Raw genomic sequence first — 21,644 nt, forward strand, 5'->3', positions numbered from 1 at the left:
TGACGTACACCTGATTAGTAGGCCCCATGTAAGGCTGTCACTCTTGAACTTGTCATAACAGCGATCAAGCTTACCGTTAATTTTTTCGTAAAACCAGCGACAATTTACTTTGCTCATCTTCGCATCACTCTCGTATGAACAGTAGTCCTCCTGTCCTGGCGTAATTATTCTGGTGAGTCCACACCAAAGTGGAGGAAGCACTGAACTCGAGTTCCGATCCCATCAGCAGTGCACATTTAATGACCGTGCCAGGGTTTGAACTCCGGAAGTGCGAGGCGAACGTGTTATTGCCACAATACACATTCGCAACCCCGTACCTCACACAACAAAAATCAAAAACTGTCCATCGGGTTTCAAGCGTCTGTGGAGCTCGCTGACTGGGAAGTCCTGAGAGGTGGGTCAATCGATCGTCACAACTAGGACAGTAGTGGGACGTGCTGTCACTCTTGAACTTGTCATAACAGCGATCAAGCTTACCGTTAATTTTTTCGTAAAACCAGCGACAATTTACTTTGCTCATCTTCGCATCACTCTCGTATGAACAGTAGTCCTCCTGTCCTGGCGTAATTATTCTGGTGAGTCCACACCAAAGTGGAGGAAGCACTGAACTCGAGTTCCGATCCCATCAGCAGTGCACATTTAATGACCGTGCCAGGGTTTGAACTCCGGAAGTGCGAGGCGAACGTGTTATTGCCACAATACACATTCGCAACCCCGTACCTCACACAACAAAAATCAAAAACTGTCCATCGGGTTTCAAGCGTCTGTGGAGCTCGCTGACTGGGAAGTCCTGAGAGGTGGGTCAATCGATCGTCACAACTAGGACAGTCAGTGGGTCGTCGTCAGACGGGTCGGGCATATCAATTACATCGCTCAAGCATGAACACCTTCAACTGTTCAGATGCGTCCAACCTGCGCTGGTGGAGTAGTGGTAACAGGCTCGCCTGGCATGTCAGATGTCCGGGGTTCAAATCCCGGCACGGCCATTGGATATGTACTGCTGATGAGCTGTAATAAGATCGCAATTCGAGTTCAGCGCTTCCTCCACTTTGGTGTGGACCCATTAGAATAATTATACCAGGACAGGATGACTACACACGAGAGCAATTTGAATATGAGCAATACGTATCCCGCAACCCCCCAGCAAAAAAGTTTATTTAAATGCCGCTCGAAGGGGTGAACATCGTGCTCTAAATTATCATAGTCACCTTCCCTCTTTCTCACCTTTCACTACATCATTTTCGCGAGTAGATAGCAGTCGGACGCGACCATTCGATATTCGTGAATGCGTCAGTGTGGAGTGGAAATTCACTTCGCGAAGAATAAATGCACTGCAAATGTACAAATGATTTCATAGAGGAAGACGCAGCGTTGGTATTCACTAAATTAGGTTATCCAAAAGGTCCGCAGTACATTTTAATGGGAACTGGTGCTCGTCAAGTCACAAAACTCGGACCTTGTGGGACGGAATCATTTTCAGTTATGAAGATCATCGTTGTGCGAGGGGCTGGGATACCGTCAGGTGCCCAAGCTTCGATAGACCGATTGGGTCTCTCTCTGACTACAGGGCAGCTGTCGAGTGTCGGTATTTTTTACAGCAACTAAGGTTTTCAAGAAATACGTCACCACACATGTTCCAACAACCCAACCGCAGAACCTCTACCCGCTGGTCAAGCTGGTAGGAGAAACTCCGTGGGTGTCAAGGTAAACTTCCTAAATGTAACTCAGTGAGTCAGTGTGATACAAACCATCACACCACGATAAGGTTTGAGCTTGCTTGCGGCGGCACGGTTGAGTGGTAAGAAGTGGGGTGAGAAACGGGGATATGACAATTTGATAAAAGATTACAGATAGTTGGGGGCCGAACTGTGTATTGGTGAAAATGACAAAATCAGACAGGATGCTGATTACGCATGAAACATGGTAGAAACAGGGAACAATCGGAACAAGTCAATATGAACTGGAGTAAATGAACACGTGGTGCAAGTCTATCACTGTCCGACTCCGAGCAATCCGGAAAAAACGAGAGATGACTTGGGAGATTGCCTGAGTTGCTCAACTGGAATACGATAGGCAGGCTGCAGACGGACCATAGGCACAGCTGGAGGACGACTGGCTGTGGCAAATCCAACGCGGGCGTTTCCAACATCAAAAATTGTGTAGTATTTGCCAATGAATACGTCACCAAGAATCCACAAAGGTCCTGCAGGAATGTCGATTCCCATGAAACCGCTGATGCAAAGAGTTTTGCCAAAGGAGGTCATCTGTGAAAACGTGGCACAAAGACACAACAAAGGCTTTGCGAAATTTGCAGTCAAATGGATCAAACTGATTATGTGAAAACCTAACGGAAGCCTTGCTGGTGTGGAGGTGGAACAGAACTTTAAAAAAGCGGGAAGCCCAAAACATGTGTTTTGCGGAGGAAAAAACACCGACAGTCTGCCAGTAACTAGATCTGGTGATTAAAGTGAAACCATGGAGAAAACATACCATAAGTTCGGAGTTAAAATGGGAAGGAAATGGGTTTACTGCAGTAAGGGGATAACGAGCCCGCCTACTATACGTGAACGAAACATGGATCTTCCGACAGAAACAGCTGGCTAGCACTCAAATGAGATAAAGCATGAGTAGTTAGGACGGTAACTCAGGTTACCTACGTGTAATACTGAAGGGACGTTAGAACTGAGCGAGAAGCGAGTGACATGCAAACTACCTAGAGTTAAGAGCTTTAGGCGTGAACGTTGTGGAAACAAACAATTTTTCAGGTCCAAGCCTCGTTCAAACTATGTGAAAGAATTCCCGTTAGAACGAACTATTTGATGCCTCTACTGAACACTGGACGACTTCAGGCAGGTAAAGTGGTAAAATCCATCTCTTCTTCGAAAGAATGTATCAGCTTTGGAAACGGAACACATGATCTATGGACACGACGTGGTGATACCTAAAAGTACAAGTTCTAAGCGCATAGTGAATTCGCAGTCATTAGAAATGGGGATAACAAATACATGAAATTATGTAATCCGAAACTGTTGAAACGACTGTTAACAGCACATTATGCGAACGATTTATTGCATTTAAGTGCCATAGACACCATCCACAAGAACATCAGTGCCAGACAGAACTTTGAGGTGTCACGACACTACAGTTGTATCCAAAGCCAGGACAACCACAGATTTAGTTGCTAGGGGTCTGTATCGTGGTCGCTAGGCCAGATGTACTACACCGAATCAATTCACTTCCACAAGCATAGATATCCCGATACAGCAGTCTTCATGGGAATCAAAGGGTCTTCTCAACAACTGATGGTCCCTTCTTGGAAGTTGAGCAACAACGGCCTTTTTGCCTTCTGTATAGAAATTAACATACATTAGTACCCACTTGACAGAAGATGAGCGGAATTCTTCATTTCGTCTGAAGTGAATGTTCCAGATATGAAAAACACTTTTCTATCCGGGGTTGACAATTACTAGCGCAACACAGTAGACTCGTCCAATCGTCGTTACGCCTCGTCAGTTGGAGACGAAAATCGTTCAGCTGCAGCACCCTTTCGGTGCCTAACTGCCATGCGACCCGAAGGTTGCACGAGAGCTGGGATACTGCCAGGTCGCCCAAGCCTAGACAGGGGAAGTCGAGTGACAGATGTCGGGTTCGAACCACGGACCTTCCGGTCAGTAAATTCGCGCTCTAACCACTTGGGCCATCTCGCCCAAGGAGCTGAACTCGAATAGGTCTCATCGAGTAAGATAATTTACCACGAATAGGTATTTCCAAATAACAAACCACTGTAACCGTTGGGAGCTCGACAAATAGTTATTGGGTGTTGCTTTAGACGGTCACTCAACCGCGAGACATCTCCAGAATGATGCAGTGTATAAGTAGTGCTTATAACATAGTCTGTTTAACGGAGTAGTTTTAACCATGCCCGTCTCCGTGCCAATGTTCGTGCAGATCTGCCGAGTAGTCACTCCCCATCCACACACAAAGGCGCTACCCATAGAGCGAAAGGTGAATTTATCAGTCGGAGAGCCAAATACTGAATGCGTTTCCTGGGGGGACACTTTTCTGCACCTTCACCGAGGCAATCAATCGGTATCTTTGCACTCCTTCGATTTCCTCCTGTCCCCAAACCCCATCTCAGTCCTCAGTGAGGCTATTTTCGTGAATCACTTCGTTCACAATGCTGGCTGCCCTCTGTCTTCTACCATGACTTTTGATCCTTCATCATCAAACACAAGAATGTCCATCATGTCGATACGAATCGCGTATCCACTTCTCCCTTCACAAGACATTTTCAGACTTCCTCTCTCCAACGATTCCCCCCCCCCCCCCATTCAATCTACCTCTTTCTATGAATACATGTTCGTCTATCTGGAAGGTAGCCCAAGCTCTCTCCATTCCTAAACGTCTGTTCCACTGGGAGACTTCGTGTGAAGACTGAATGAGCTTTTAGCTATTTTCTCGTAGCCGTAGGAAAAGCGCTGAAACTACATGCATCCAAGACAAAACAACGCTAGGAATCTAAAAGCTCTATGATACCATGAGTTTCCGCTGCCAGCGGTAGATAGGTAACAACTGCACGACGGAGTACTGATCCGTCCTGAGCATGAAATAGTTCAGACTGCCATTATTTTGTGCCAAGTGATTGTGTAGTGCTAAGAAATTCTGATTTACACGATAAGCATTTACCTTTGAAAACCGGCGTATAATTGACTAGTGGCTCAAAAACAGGAAAGGGACGAACAACCTGACCGGCCATGCACGGCAGCTTTTCGGCGGTATGAAAGTTTGCCCACAGATGACCCGAAATACGAAACGTGTTTGCTGAACAGACCCTAAGCGCAGTATAAAACTGATATTTGAAGTATGTTCACGTTCGTGCCGCTTTGCCTTTCCATCGGTTTCTTTGGCAAGCTTGATTCGGAGACAAAGTATAAGCATGCACACCTTCCGTCACAGACCTCAGATTGTACTTTGTCACGGTTTCTCGCCCGGCCCAGCAGTTAGGGTGGTACTCTCACCAGGGCTTACTTCGAACATTCTGACAGTCATCTTGTCATTGCCACTAGGCAGATGGACTTCAAAAGTTGGCACGGGAGAGAACGCAGCTATTAAGGTCTGCTAATGCAACACCGCTAGTGCTTCAGAACTGCAGGACCTCAATTTATCCAATGAAAGTGTCTGCAGCCGACCGGTCCCAGCGTTGTCCGAGCACGGTGATGCTACATACACCTGGCAATAGGATGCATACATAAACAAGTTGTGGAAACTTTGATTCCGTTGGATTTCCTCTATTTTCCTTCACTTAGTGTCTTCCCTTGAAATGCTATCTGAATATTCTGCGACACATTTGCCCGGGAAAAATAGGTTTTGATGGAATATTTAGTGATCAGCTATGAATATCACATCCCAACAAAACAAACTTCTCTATCAGGTGGTAAATCCGATAATTCTCGCATGATATCTCTTGTGTGCCTTGGTGTTGTACTCAGAAACGACCGCAGTTGGCCGTCGTAGTATGGTTTTCAGTGCGCTCTTACACATGCAGACGATAACGTCTAAAAATGGAATTGCTGACATCTTAGGATGTCAAAGAAGGATTATTTCCAACTCCATTTATACGGCTTGAAATGGGTCATTGCTGTAATACAGTATACGGTCAATGATTACAGCATACTCGACCTGGTACTGCAAGAATACCTGGATAGAAATTTTAAAAAAATTCATGTGCGGTGCATAGGCTGCTATATGCTTCATCATATCCTCTGGCTTCAGTGAAGTATACTGTCCTCTGATGCGCAATTGAATCCAAAAGATGCTTCTTGGGAGCACTATCTTCCCCGATCAAGACATCGGTGGACAACACCAGAGAAGAATGAGGGGTACTGAGCAGATTGACGAAAAAGAGTGATAGTACTTCCCAATTATTCAGACACAAGAGTTTGTTGTCAGGGTGGAAAACTTCAGGTATGAAATTGTTATGTGCAACAGTTGAGTGTAAACGGAACATGTGCACTTACTCGTAAAATATAATCCGACGGCTCTAGTTCCATGAGTTTCCCGTTTATGTTGAACTGGACCAACGGCAGTGTACTGACTCTGTCACAGTTAATATAGTATGTTCCTCCGGGTAGCTTGATGGCACCTAGAGCATCATTAAGCTTTCCAACCTCCTCCGAGGGACCAGCGATTAAAGACGTTCCAGTATCAGCGATAGCTTGACATCCGTTCTCGCATAACTTCATTCCTCCAACACTCATACTAAAATCAGAAAGAATGCTGAAGTTAGAGATCAGCCCTCTGGAAATCCCAGTGCTCTATTTACTGCCTAAGAAAAGCCTAAACGATGGATCGCATTACGTAGCAGTATGAACGGATACGTCTACGGAACCCGTTATTCTGGTAAAAGAGTTGCGGTACGAATCCAAGCGTTAGAAACAAATGTAGCGAAGTTTTAAAAGTCCATGTGTGACAAATGGTTTTCGGCATCTTGTGAACAATCGATGGATTAGCTGCTGGGTACTGCTTCGCCTTTCATAAAAAAAAACCTTCAGGGCAAAGGAGTAAACTAACAAGTTGAGCGAATTTAAGGTAGATGAAGGACCAATCGGCAGTCTGAATCGACTGGCACAGGAAATCAACGGTAAATGTCGACCAAAGGTTTTTAATGGTTAAGGTTGATGGGTTAAAGAAGGAAGAGATGTGGTTCGTTTTTGGAACCATATTCTTTCAATTCAGGGTACTCCGACTGACAGATCCTCATTGCTGTCGTGTAGAGTTCTTGCTATGGATGTCAATTAGTAAGNTTTCATAAAAAAAAACCTTCAGGGCAAAGGAGTAAACTAACAAGTTGAGCGAATTTAAGGTAGATGAAGGACCAATCGGCAGTCTGAATCGACTGGCACAGGAAATCAACGGTAAATGTCGACCAAAGGTTTTTAATGGTTAAGGTTGATGGGTTAAAGAAGGAAGAGATGTGGTTCGTTTTTGGAACCATATTCTTTCAATTCAGGGTACTCCGACTGACAGATCCTCATTGCCGTCGTGTAGAGTTTTTGCTATGGATGTCGGCTGGTAAGTGGTTCAACCACTTGGCGAAAGAGTGGGCAGGCTGGAAGACTCAAACTCCATTCATTGAAGCAAAACATACTTTCCACAGTTCTAGCTGATAAGCCACTAGACACTTCCCTCGAATAGCGTTCTCAGTGACCAGGTCATTCCTCAGTTAAACAACAAGCCTTTCTATGACATACACCACGACTCATGTCGATCTCCCGCGACATAAATGTAAGCTACACAGGGCTAGCAATGCAAAGATACACAAATATGTCCGTTCGAACGATCACTCTCCATCTAGTAAGTACATGGACAAACTAACTGTTGTAGGATGGCGAATTTATCAACTAGACCACTAAGTGACGAAGGATGTTGTCTGTTCGAGAAGATACCGAATTTTGCAGGTATTCTTAAACCCGTTTTCGGCAGTTCACGTCAAGCAGCGGACAATCATTACTAGCGGAAACTAAAAGTACCAACGGTAAGCTGGTATGGTCAGAAATCAATTTCTTGAATCTAATGTATTTTTTCGGAAAACTCCAGCAGTGAATTACTCCAGAATGCATTCATAAGTGAAAGAAAAGCGTTCGTACAGCATTCATAATTCCAACCGCATGGTGTTGTTTTACCGCCCAATTGTCTATGTTTTCGCACCCCACCGTCGTCAGAGGCGGCGATTTATTGGAAACTGGTAATTGGAGTTTGTACGTAAGTCATCCTGTTCAGAATGTGACGAAGAACGCATATCATAAAAACTTGTCTTTCCGACGAGGAGAAAATCTACGTTAGGTAACGGAGAAAATCAGATGGAAGGTGGTAGAAGACCATGGACAATTTCCAGAACAGTGAAGTGACAAAATAGACAGATGGTGGTAGAAAGTTAAAACAAGTTTTACTCTGGATGGGAATACGGGGAAATATACCTGTCAACTTTGAATTGCCAATAAGCCTCATGCGTCAAGGGTGCCCAAAGAATTTCCCCTTTATAGTATTTCGGATCCGTGCCTCCCAGTAGAAGTTCGCCTCCAACTGGATCCGACGCGTTACTAGGAGATCAAGATGAAAAGAAACTTTTAATAAGGGTCAATTTGGGGAAACGAATAAGTGAAGGCTTTGCGAACCATTTTGGTGGGATGCGGTTTTCACAGCAGTGCGGTATCATTATAAAAATTGCAGTAACCCCTCTTTTCTAGAATACACATACGGATCAGCCTCTGAAGCTTTTATCCCCCATCTCCCATGACATGAGCGATTCAACTAAACTACGCGCGATGGCTCCTGTAAGCAAGATAGGTGTGAGGGTGAGGTGAGCAACCAGTGACATAAACTGTTCGAAAAATGAAATAAAAGCCGCTGTTCCACACCGGTACTGTTGCGAAGAACAAGCGGACACAAAATTATCGTTTGTTTAAACACATCGGTGAAGAGAATGAAAAGTTGGTAGGGAGCTGAAATAACGCAACCGAAAACTCAGGCAAGATAAGTGAAGATTTATAGCTCCAGCACCTTCAGCTAGAGTTTATTTAACAACCGCAAACCGGCCAAGCGGTCAAACATTAATCAGACATCTGTAAGGTGTGATTCACTAGGATCATTCTACCAAAGTATTGCATTAAAGGCAAAAGTAATTTTGAATTCATAGCGTAGGGTGGCAGGGCCGTATATGTATAGGCAACTATGGATAGCAGTGGTGACTTAATAATAAAATGGGAAATAACTGCACCTATAGCGAAGTCACTTTCTAGGATAGTCATGACGTTGTTGTCAGTCATCACATATGGAGGGGTTATAACTGTTCCTATAAATTTCTTGCACTCCAAGTTGCGCGTACATCCCAATTACGAACAAGAAAAACTGTTCGAACCACATGAATAGTATATTTTGGATATGGATTGCATACTTGTGTTGAATGTTCCGGATAAACAGCGTGGTGTGCATTATGGCCATCAGAAAAAAATCTGTGGTAGCGGTAGGACCTTGTTGAGAATGGATCTGGCAAGAAGTGGTATTCGACTACTCAAGATTGACGATCGACACGATTACAGGCGCTCCCCCGTTTGTTTACCGAAGGCTTCTACTGACATCACAATGGTCAAAGGATACATATTTTGAACGCCTGACTGGGGGTTCATTGGACCATACGAAGAAGCAACATACGAGTGGGTGTGGACGATAAGTAATGAGAAAATGCAAATGGAATAATGGTGCGAAGCGCTACATTATTCTCAGGAAAAAGAATATCATAATCACTACGAATTATGAGTTGGGGCCATATCAAACAGACTTCAAGCACAGGTTGGCGTCAAACGCGAAGCCTAACAGCCATTACTGTACCAAGTTACCGGTGAATTATTTCTTACTCGGTTTCCATGTCATCCATTAGCCCAAGCATAATTTACTGCGGGTGTATCTCGTAGAAACCTAAGGGTGGCTGGGAAGCTAGTTAGGCTGGATCCATAATGCGCGTCCAAGCTGTTGATACATAGTACCTGTCTCATTAGTATTTCGTAAGGCGCGTCGTCGCATCGCCACAATACTGACACACGGGTGCCACTAAATGCAAGGGACACTAAGTAAAACATGACCATCGAATGCCTTGAGCCGCCAAGTGATATCAGTCCGACAGTCACATTCATAACAAAGCAAACCTTTGACCGACACACCGTAAATCCGTCCTTCCAAGGGAAGTTTAGTGTCGGACTTCATTCACAGGTGCTACAGACAGGCGTGTTGATCAACTAGTCTTAAAGTATATGTTTCGTACCTAAGGTCCTCTACGATCAACTCGTCCAGGATATTATGATCTGTGCAGTGTCTTGCTGATTGCCAAACAAAACCACATTGCCTGCATAGCCCAAAGCATGGATTAAACACTCAAGAGCTGGTTCAAGGCCATCACCAAAAGAGCGGCTTCAACGATGTCGCTAACCGCAGGCTCAAGTGAGATGAGGATATGACACCTTTGGTGTAACGCACTCAACATTAAGAAGTAGAAAGACGAGTGGTTGCACCCTCGTACACAACCGGAAATTCGACCACGTAACCGGTGGAAGATATCAAGGAATGCAGCAGGTCCGATTGACTTACAAATTGAAAAAAATGGGCACCAAAAAATGACAAGTGTTAGTTGTCCCTGTGTGAGATGGTGCTTTAGTATTTGCTCAACTGTACAGATTTGGTCAATACAACCATGTCCAATGCAGGAAACGGGTTGTCCCCCATTGCGAATTTGGAATTCGTATGACTACTGAGTCTTCGAAACCGCGAATAGCGAACTATGGTTACGGTGTTTTGACCAGTCCACTATATCTTTTGCGAACTGAAACCACGACGCACTCTGATCAACACGCCGGAAGGCGATCAGGTGCCAAAACCTGTGAAAATAGATCCGCCAGTTTGCCATAAATAGTACTTTGTTCTCGATTTTAGTTCCTCCTGTAGAGTGAAGTCCGAGAACAAGCCGAATTGCTGTCCATATGGCATAATCCGGACACACTCATGTGATATGGGGAATTTTCAGGGCGACTCACGCGACAAGGCCTTCATAGGCAGATGCATCTACTGCCTTTGCACGTCCAGGAACAGACAGTAGGGTGTGAAAAATGTGGGCCACCAGATCCTAAGCTTATCTCCCACTTCATCCAGTCCAACGTCTGACAGAGTTTGCTGCTCTAGACCGTGTACGTCTAAGTATGGCCCGCGACGTAATAGATGTCAATGGACGCTGGTTGCTGGGTCTCCTCCAACTCTATACTAGTCTAGTGGTAAACTGTTGACTGTTGTAGACAGGGAAAAGTCTGAAAATGGGTAAGTTGACAGAAACACCTCCACTAGGCGCAGCTGTCGGGTGATTACGATGGAATTAGCTGTCAATGAGCCAGGTTGAGGTGCGAAATCTCTTCCGGTGGCAGTAGGTGGTATTGAACGTTCTGTCGCACCTACAATTGTGCACGATGACAGCCGATAATTCAGAATGAGCGAAAGCGACGGTGAGTGCCATCTGTTGCTAAAGCACGTTCCATCTTTGCAGTTGGTGTATCACAACAGTGCTCCGCTGTATTACATTTTGTTAGCCGTAAGTTTCATGAGCTGAGTCAACCGAAATTGTATGAAGGCACAAAAGTTAAGGGTATTCTACTGGGACACATGGTTTCTGGCTGCACCTATTTTCTCCGTAGACAGTGATTCCAAAGCAAATTTGACGGACGAGCAATATTCACCCACGAATCCGAAGAGTTTGGCACCGATTGAAAAGCAACAACAGTCTGGAACCGTTCTCGCTCCCATTCCGTTGCGTCAGTAAGCTGCGATGAGCGCAGTCAACATACATATAGGCGAGACTTTGTACACGTCAGTTTGTTCTGGTAAAACCGACATCCTTGTAATGACCTACATTATCGACGACTGACTGATCTGGGTCGTGTTGGGATGAGGTCCAAGTAGTGAAATGTCACTGACGATGTCAACTCGCCACTCGCGGGCGGTGTTTAGCGTATAATCCCGTAAGGTATTCTTCCAATTTTTGTTGGCGTCTTCAGCGAGGTAGAATTGGCTAATGTACGATAAACTATCACACTACTATAAGTCCCCACAATTCCCAACTCGGCCAGCTACAGCGGCCGCGGAGGACCTCGAGAAGTAAAAGTCGGGATGACATTTGGTTTCTCTTTATGATAAGCTAGGATGAAATGTTTCTTCGGTGTGGTGCAGTCTTTCAGCTGTAGCACCCTTTGGGTGCCTAGCTACCGTGCCACCCGAAGGAAGCACGAGGGCTGAGATACTGCCTGGTTGCAAAAGCCCACACAGGGGAAGTTGAGAGGCAGAAGTCGGTTCGAACCACGAACCTTCTGGTCATTAAATTAGCGCTCTAATCACTTGAGCGGTGCAGTCCAAAGCAGCGGCTATTGAGGGCCGAAAACGCATCTAAAAATCGGGCGGACTGTGGCCTGGTCGACATCTTTTAAACGATACGGTCCAAACCTAGTGAAAAACGTGATAACTATAACAAATTGCCATCTTCATTTGCACTAAAACCAACTCCAAAACCTCGAACAAAAGCAAATCAAGTCTCCATTACACAAATACAGTGAACAGCTTGGTCGATCTTCAACCGGACAAGGCAAAATACACTTGGGTAAGACCTGAAAGTGCCACTTACCGGTCCAGATAAAATGAAAATACGGGCTCAGGAACCAAACCTTGGGATATCATGTTATCGAACAAAGTCGGCACTCCGTCCACAGAAATGGATTTGAAACCCATTCCCAAGATCCCATCGAACTTAGCTGCCACAAATGCAATACCCGGTTCCTTCATGGCTTCTCCGAAGGTCTGATTTTTCACGATTACCGTACCTACCTGCAGAGAAAATGATCAGCAGGCGCAAGTTAAAATACTCACTGAAACGTAATCCGTACTAAGTATTCCGGAAACGCTGCCACTTCCATATCGAATGCTGAACTCCGTCCCATTAGGATAATATGTGCTGGATCTTGCACTGTCGTATTTGTGATGCAGCCAACAAGCTATATTGAATATGCTGCAATGTGTAGAAGGCACCCAAAGATTCGAAGAACCAGTATCAAACACTACTTGAAAGGACTGAGGCGGTGTTCCTATGCCGATTTCCCCATAATATTGCGCCTGTAAATTACACTTGACTGAGTCCCGAACTTACATCAAGGTAGTTGTTCAGCATCTCCGGTATAGATCCATTGCCAACAAAGCTTATTGAAGTGAAGTTCAGTTGCTCAACCGGAGTGCCGACCTCCATCAGTCGGCGTCTCACATTTTTGAATCCGGTTAGAGGAATCCTGAAGAGTGATAGAAGCAGATGGTACTTACCGAATCACGCTGCATTCGCTGGTGGTGAGAAGCACCCACAACAACAAAGCCAGGTGAGTCATTCGGAAGGGGAAGCTGCAGAATTTGCAAAGATCTAACTAGATAGGTCGGAGCAAATTAGCGCTCTGGTTGGCTTACGGGCTCACGAGTTGACACGCGGGGTCAAGGCTTTCGCCCAAGTTTCCCGGGTGGGCTTGTTCAGGTCGTTCAGTGGCTTCCGTTCACCTGAAACACACATGTTCTTTAATATATCCGAATGGGGAAGCTAGCTCGCAAAACTATGAAACTGATTTAAACTGGGTACTTGGTGCAGCATTAACAGCCGTTAGAAGGGTATTCCACGTGCTAACAGCCTGGAATGAGAAAACTTGTTATCTTAAGAAAGTGTTTGCTGAGAGCTAGAAATTTTTCCTACGTACCCACCACATATTAGTTGAGTTAACGGTGAAAACCCGCTGGCCAAACCTTGTTCAAAACACCACTTTGTTCAATAGGTCGCACGGGATTTTATGAGATTATTCTGGATTATGGATTACATTACCTCTATTAATCCCGAGGTAAGAACTTAACTTCACATGGACCACCAAACGCGAACTTTTGGGTATTTTTAATGAGCATAAAAGCTGTACAAGTGAATGGAATGCCAAGGGACCTTTCACTTGGGTCGTCGGGCATCGATTTTGCACTGGATGAAACTAAGCAGGACTTCACCACCTGTAGTGCTGAGCAGCAGAGAATCGACTTGGATGGCAAGTACGTCTTGAATGCGCGTATAGATAAGCGCCATCCAAGAAGTCGGCGCCACTCCAGTTGGACCGCCGAACAACCAATGAAGAGTAATAAACACTTCAGTGAATGGTCACCCAGCGTGATACGCAGAACAAGCGAAGTATTGGTTTTCGAAAGGCGATGCCGACGTTTTGTGCCACTTTAGAGTTAATTGCATCTGAAATAAGCAGGTGATACATCTCCTGTTTCTTCAAATAGACGTTGCCGAATGGAAAGTCAATGCCGCCCTCCAAATTGGATGGCTGATGCATACCTTACAGTGTGTATGCGTACCACCACAGCAATAAAGAAGTGAATTCGTGGCATTGAATCCGGGGCAACTAAAAAAGAACCACCTTAATCAGTTCTTCGTAGTCTTACAGAGCTTTGCGCACATGGTGGTGCTCTCGTGGATTCAGCCACCGAAGTAACGCGGCGCGTTTGAAATCCAAACATTTCAAGCTGGACCTACCTGGATGAGGCTGTGAGATAATTTGTATCATTATAGATGGCCAATTTCACCATTATTCGTGGCAGGAGCTTCCCATTCTATGAAGTGCATGGAAGCCTTCACCGCTCAAGATTTCTCCGCCCACAAGAACTTCCAGCCTCCCAAATCGGCAGGGATATCGTGCATGCGATTTTTCGGCCACTAGACAAGTTGTGTATCAGTGAAATTTCTGAGAGCACTTTTCCACGACCATGACTGTTACTGGGCGTAGCACCCCGTCGGCGGCTCGTCTTTCCACCGGACGGGCTATTCTGCCCTTTCCCGGCCTTGCAGCTATGAGGGAAAACTCTATACCGACTCACATCTTTTCCCAAATATCCACTCACTCCAACTATATTGACCGACTTGTGGCACTCACCTTCATGTGTTTGAAATCCGACCTGCTGGACCAGCTACAAGAATCACCTTCTCAAACTGCTTATTTGGGCTTATTACGGAGTTCTGACAGAAGGCCCGCATGCAATTATTGGAAGACAGACTGACCCAGTCACTCCAAATGTGCATTACCATTCAGAGGTTCCTCTCAGACATCGATATGTACTGCGGCGAAATAAGGCCGATCAATAACAGCGAAATCTCTAATCTGATGACGCAGTCGTAGGCACACTTATCAGAGGCATGTATGGCATATTTCACATCAGTGTCCGGCTCTTTTGGGTAATTTGTCACAAGCTTCCCAAGTCATTCATTAAGCAAAATGAGAGACATGCCGGCTAGTTGGCTGATTTACTGCGTTCAAACGGTAGTCCACAATAGAAGAAGCATATGTTTTTTTCCGTTGCGCATCCACCAAGAATGAACTCCAATTTTCTTTATTGACTGTGAGAGGGAGATCATAACGGTAGTCCCATTATGTAGCTAATACAGCTGTAAACGGTGCATGGAGACCTTCTTTAGTTGCGGTGGAGTGACGCGCAATAGTCGCTCCAAGTCATATCGACTTGGCTGCCCGATTATAAGCTCTCTCAGTATAACTGGAATCCAGTTGCTCTAGTACCTGGATGTCATAGCGCTCGAGCTAATTCCTTGCGATCCGGCTATATGAAACGAGAAAGCGCGTCCTGATTGGTCAGAATGCGAGTCAATCTAAATCGAGCATCTTATCTAGGAGCTTATCGTATTATCACGGAGAACCTGGGTTTATCACGTAGAAACATCCGTGATATCCCCACAAACAGGCCCGTGATAGTCGCCTTTGTCTCAACAACAGGCTACCTCAATTCGTATTACCTTTGCAATGGTCCAATGGGTGGAGCAGGGGTCCAAGGAATGATACGAGAGCCATCAGCACCTTTTGAGAGACGCGACGTCGAGCACGTACAATGTGTTTGGATTTCGTCAAATGTGTACCACATACGCCGCGAACTATGCGCCCAATCACATCAAAGTGCTACAACCGACAGGTTCATGGGGCTGAAAAACCACGACAAATAATGTCCATGGCTCTCCAATATGGGTATTGTTGGGTGAAGGCCGTTGAACACTGGAAGTTGGATGTGTTAGGAAATGTTTGCCTTACACGAACACGGTTTTCTTGCGTGACTTCGAAACCGCAGATGTACATAGTTATCTAATGCACCACGGAACTGTGCGTACGCTATCTGCCCGCGTCCTTTTGCAGAAGTCTGGTGACGCTGACATCCTCGGGGCACATCAGTTTTACTATCTAACCACGTACCTCAAAAATACTTCCCTACCAGGTGCTGGGAGAAAGGCGATGGGCCCTATCTTTCCATGACATAGCGGTCAGGGCCTTTTGGCCGACGTGCTATATATTGTTACCTCATGGGATAGGAACCGGGTGACAACCGTTTATTCCGTGCCTATGTTACCCTTTTCTTCTTCCACGGTAAGAGGCATGAATTTTCTCCCGTTGCAACTGCGGACGAGACCACTGAGAGCCGTGCGCAAAAGAGAATGTAAGATTCTGCCTTATATCTGGTATATCCGCTCACTAATTCGTCCGTAAAACACCTCGGAATGCTTCTAACCACCAGGGCGTTTAAACAAGGCGCTCTGACAACGACAGAGAGGACAGTGTGAATGGCCCATTGCTGTTTATTGCGAGGGAAGTCTACGAAGCTTCTGAGAAAAACCCCTAAACATTCGGCAAGCAACTGTTTCAAGTTAGATTGGCATCCTATGTTTTATGTGCAACTGTTCACTTTCTCGTTATTCACAAAGGTGAAGAAATGGATGTGGAATTTTCGGCACAGATAATTAACTTATAATTAGCTTGCACCCCCAATAGTTACGCCTGGAGGATAGATCTTAGGTGCACGTTAGTAATCCATGACATTTTGAGTGGGAGTAATGTCACAGCTGCGCCGCTGTTATGTGCCGCACGTGTAGTTTTCATTCTTGTTATTATTATTAGATGCTTAATATCTCTCACGTCATAACACTCAATGTTTACATGCCGGTATCAGTACTCTACATTTGATGCAGCCTCCTCGCAGAAATAATTGAGCAGCTTTGACGGGTGCTTCTAAATGACCAGCCCTTTTGATGCAAGTGGGAAGGCCACGTACGATGAGCATTAGCCAAATAAAATGGAGAAGTTCCACATTATTTTACAGATGCTTACATTTCAGGCGCGGAATATTATCTACTGAACCTTGACGCCTTAATTTTTGTAGTAAAAACACTCCCTCAACATGGGCTACAGATGTAGTTTACCTGACCGAAAATTCTCAGTACCACCTCTGTTGCAGTAGGCTGTAGGCAAATTAGCTTACACATTGGTGCCAGAATCCTATCCACGAATGACAGTAAGCGAGGATTTGTGATCAAAATCTTCGACCTGTCACCAAATGAATTCCTGAAGATATAGTTGGTGGTCTCATCACTCTGGTGTGGAACTTGCGAGGACCTGTTGTTGCCAGCACCAAATGGACAATTTTTAATTACACAGTGATGGTCTCGTGGGCCAGATAAGATGGACTGATATTGTGCGTAACCGCACGCATTACCGAATTCCCCGTGCAAGGAAACGCATCGAACTACCTTGTAGTCCGGCCTGCACTTGCAACCGCATCCACATGGCCACCGGTCTCCGAGGAGAGCAAGGAGTCGAGATTAGTGTATAGAGATCAAACCACAAGGTGGATAATTTTTGTTAGCTTAATTATTTCGGCACTACTAGTGCAACCGCTGTAAATGCTAACAAAAGAATTTTTGTCCCCGCAACCAGTGTGAGGATTGAATTCATTTCCATTTGGGTGAGGATAAGCCATGAGAATGCAAATGTACGGGAAAAAGCGTAGGGCATAACGGTGGAATCGTCTGTGGCATTGATAGAGGGGTACATCGCAGGCAATACAAACAGCCGGGATCAGGACTTCACGGAACGATGCAGAGGATTACTTTTTATGCCCAATTTCTTAGGTTAGTTTTGTTCTTGTCGTTTGGTTTTTACCATTGGCTGTAAGAACACAAGCTAAAAAGAGTGCAGCGCTGTTCTTAAGCTTCTCAGCGCGGACTACGAGCCTGTCACCACGAGGACTCACAAAAAACGCCCAAAAGTGCCTTGGACTGTGTACCAGATGCATCGCGAACAACTGTCGGATTGAGGTAATCCCATGCACCTACTACACGAAATGTTGTATAATAAAGTTGTGCACTCTGGGCCTGAAAAAAACTTTAACCATGTTCCCGCCAGGTCTAAGCTGGATCGACGGTGAAAAACCTGTATCCAAACCTTGTTAAAGCGAGGCACAAGTAAGCATTGAGTCTCCTCGGAGCCGGTGATACTCCAGGTGAAGGAGTCCATCCACCGATAGACGCGCTTCCCACTCCACGGGTATAGGGTAGTCACTTTCGTAGGAGTTCGTTGGACGCCTTCATTAAGCGTTATGTCCTCCTTGCATACGCAAGAAGAAAACCAACGTACGATCAATAGGGTATCTGGAAGTTCATACGAGTAATATGGGAGTAATTGCACCGTGGAACAGAGAAAACTTTTTCAGCCGATGTTCTGTGACGCCGTGAGAAAGGCATGTTCGAAAAGAGCCAGAGGGCTTGACTTATTCTACAGCCACCCTTGTGCTATCCTTCGGTCCATCCTCACTGTGCATAAAAGCGCGTTTGATTAGCCCTTTCTGAATGGCATATGGATGCATTTGTCGTCTTTCGAAAGAAGACGCAAGTCCGGTGACTACTACTTGGCGGCGCAAACATCCATTTGAAAGGCTCTGCCGCCGAAAAATCGGGATTTCATTTCGTTTCCAAAAAGCAGACAAACATATAGGAGGTCGAAGACATAGGTCCGAAGCCAAAGTTTTTCTAAACAGACCCTCAAAGAACCCTAAAAGGCACCGACGTCGGAAAAATGTAGATCGAGCCTGTTTCAATAGGAAAGTTCTATACGATTTGATCGGCCTGGACCAGCATAGAATTCCCCTTGAATCCTGTGAGACGCCAGCTTACGGAGCAGTGGCACGTGTGGTAATTAGGCGAACATGCCGTCACTTTCTTCATCTACCTTTGACCGTGGCTTGACCGCTGAGGTGTTTGTGAGTTTGTATCAGGTAGCTTGTGTGTTTGGTGTCACCAACAACGGGTATTCCGTCTAGTTACGATCCCAAGAGACTGGCTTACGCATAGGTTTGCCTCATGAATTTAGCAATCGGCTTTTCGGTTGAGACAAGTTAATGTGGCTTATTTGACCGCGGTCGATTTTACTTTGTGCTCATACGGACTCTCAGATCATCAGCAATCGGCGTGACCAACTCAGTATTCGCGGAATTATTGGTAGCCTTTTATCCCGTTTTCGTCCTTTGTTATCAGGGTCTTGACTGATGACTGCCTCCACAACCAGACAGGACGTTATTGTAGGAGTGGATTAAGAGACTGAAAGTTTATCATTTTCAGTGGCTGTGTGGCTCCCACAGCAGTCCCCTAAATCGAAGTCAACGCTTGTGGTTGATCTTTTGCGTACCCCGCCGCTTGTATCGGCACGGCTGAAGTGATTCTGCTTGAAACTTGTGAATTTTGTCTGGATCTAACCTCAACGCCATTGTCTCCCTCCAAGGAATTGTTCGACAATAATTCATAATACATTGGACGATGCGTTTTTGCGACGCATACATCCCGCAAGCATCACCGTTGTTGTTAGTCGAGAGGTGTGCAGTGTTTGAGTAGAAACTGCGATACGGAGTCCCGGAAAGTTGCTTGGCAGTGTTCTTAAGAGCACGACAGTCCGGAACTAATATCATGTTATCCATAATTTTCGGGTCTGTTGAATCGTCTCCAAGCAATGCTTGTTCTGCGCCTCCACCCTGGTACTGTTGTGGCCCGGTAGTTGCGCCTCACGGGGGGATACTTGGATATACGTTTGATATTTGGGAAGGCCTTCTTAATGACAGCAGCACGCCTTGAGATCCTTTATACTGCAATCAGGGAAGAAAACGTAATTAGAAGTCCAAAACTTTGCTTGCTATTTTTGCTTAACCGTTTTGCGTAAGACTATTAGTATTCGGGGGTTTTTCGCGACAATACAAAGAACCAAATTTCTTAGTTTTTTTGAGTGTATATTCTGAAGAATGATTCCAGATGGTCAGCATACCTGCCCTTTGATGCTGTCCACTGGAGAGGCCGTCAGTGTGCTTACTGCTGCATCAGAGTGCTAGGTAAACTTCCTGGCAATAAAATTCACTGGAAAGAATAGTGCCAGGTAGTCGTTCAGGGCTTGAAGCTTGTTATCGACTTTTATCCGCGCCAGCTGGTTCTTCGTATTTACGTCGTTCGGAGCTCTGTAAACGAAATGCCAGGTTCTCCGTGAGTATCCCAATCAAAATAAAACACTCTCACCGATCTTTTCCATTTGAGAGTGGAAACGTTTTAGTTCTTGAAAGCTACTCTGTTAGTTGTGAAACACGGAGCACCCCTAAGATGGCGGTAGCTGGCACAGAAAAAAGGCCAGGAGGACTGGAAGCCGGCTTATCTAGTTGTCCTGAAAATTCCTATATCTTTAGTCCAAGGAGCGCGGAAAGCCTGAAATCGCATAAAACGGACGTCCATTTTGTTCACATTTGTCGTGGTTCACCAACAGATCTACAGAAGAGAGGCCTGTGATGATCCGTCCCAAGACGGTGCACAAATGAAGTGGACTGTTACTGACAGGTTTTCACGCAAAAGTTGTAAGAATGTTTAATTTGATCTAATGAAGCTTTTTAGTTCCGTAAATCAATTAATCAACAAAAGAGTTCTTTTACAAATTTGAAGGCATAAAAACAGATCCAATTTCGAAAGGGTGGCGGCGCAAGGTTTTGGTCGGCCATGGGTTGATGGGTATAGGTGGATACACAGGTGGGCATATCGACTGACACAGATGTAAGGGTGAGTGTGGTAATGACGTTATTGATCTTGGTGCGTGAAAGGATTGGTAAGCGTTCCACTGATAAAAGCACCAGCGTTAGTCCAGGAAGCTTGATCAAATGATTTGCGAAATATCAAAACAAGAATTGCGAACTTTCACTTTTTCCAATAAAATGGAGCACGAGTTGTACACAAATGGAAACACCCCTGATCTTTGCAGCTCTCCACCCGGCTTGCTGCACAAATTGGTAGAATCCAGCGAATGGGTTAAGGGTTCTTAAATGACCGGAGAAACGTCAAACCCTGAGAGAATAGTAAGTCGATTTGAACTGGCGATACAGGTGCGCATTTAGCACAGCTTGAAACGACCGCATTTCAGTGGGCACCGCTTCATATTTATTATTGTCTCTATCCAATGAAATATCCTGCAACTTCTCGGCAGCAGTGGCCAGCGGTGGTTTTCCAGTTTTAGTTCATGACAGCTGACTGAGTCATTGAATTAGTCGGACCTTATGCCCTTCGTTCCCTACAAGTTGCGAAAGAAACCTGTTATCATTACTTCATCGAATACTCCTCATTGTTCACAGCGTTAGCCACATTTCGCAATATTCTCACTAGCCGCAAATCCCCCAGTCACATGCCCCATTCTGACTGTAAACGCATGATCATGCTCGAAGGTATGCCACCCACAAGTTGGGAACTAAACATCATTACTATTATCATGTGTAGTTTGTTCGAGTTGGCAAATTTTCAGGGTCAGACGTTAAGTCAAATTGGAAACAGGCCTAACGGGATACCGTGACTTGAGGTAGAACGTTAAAATCTTGCACTGGGTAAAATTAGCAGACAGTTGGAATAATTTATGAAAGTTGCCGAAGGCAACATTGTACATGTGGACGCTAGATGTGTCGCAGTTCTACACTTGTAAACGATTTGGCTTTGTATCTAACGGTTGACCAGACGGTAACGAAAACCATGGGTTTTCGGACCATACGAGTGGCTGTTCGGAGTTACTACCGATATAAAAAAATCATTATATGGAGAAGGCCGCAGTAGATTCAGTGAACGTAAGGATCCAGGTAATGATGAACTTATGCGGTGGGTCGGTTTTCTGGCACATCACTTGACATCATTGTAGAGGTATCAAGGT

At 45.2% G+C, this 21,644-nt stretch overlaps 2 protein-coding genes across 2 annotated transcripts in view; one reads left to right on the forward strand and one right to left on the reverse strand.

Moving 5' to 3' along the window:
- The window catches only part of T265_01443 (hypothetical protein), a gene marked incomplete at both ends in the record, with an annotated part of 35,577 nt that overhangs the window by 6,039 nt on the left and 7,894 nt on the right, over positions 1-21,644 (forward strand). The window contains 3 exons of the mRNA XM_009165469.1: positions 7,010-7,071; positions 11,232-11,352; positions 12,749-12,950. Coding sequence (XP_009163733.1) covers positions 7,010-7,071; positions 11,232-11,352; positions 12,749-12,950 — 385 coding nt within the window. The remainder of the gene's footprint in view (positions 1-7,009; positions 7,072-11,231; positions 11,353-12,748; positions 12,951-21,644) is intronic.
- On the reverse strand, positions 1,450-12,959 carry T265_01444 (hypothetical protein; the record flags this gene model as incomplete). Its single annotated transcript, XM_009165470.1, has 6 exons — positions 1,450-2,264; positions 6,018-6,258; positions 12,212-12,411; positions 12,454-12,696; positions 12,731-12,866; positions 12,898-12,959. The coding sequence occupies 6 exons, from the start codon at positions 12,957-12,959 to the stop codon at positions 1,992-1,994; spliced, it is 1,155 nt and encodes a 384-aa protein (XP_009163734.1).

Source organism: Opisthorchis viverrini (genome assembly GCF_000715545.1).
Source record: "Opisthorchis viverrini unplaced genomic scaffold opera_v5_15, whole genome shotgun sequence".
Lineage (NCBI taxonomy): Eukaryota > Metazoa > Platyhelminthes > Trematoda > Opisthorchiida > Opisthorchiidae > Opisthorchis > Opisthorchis viverrini.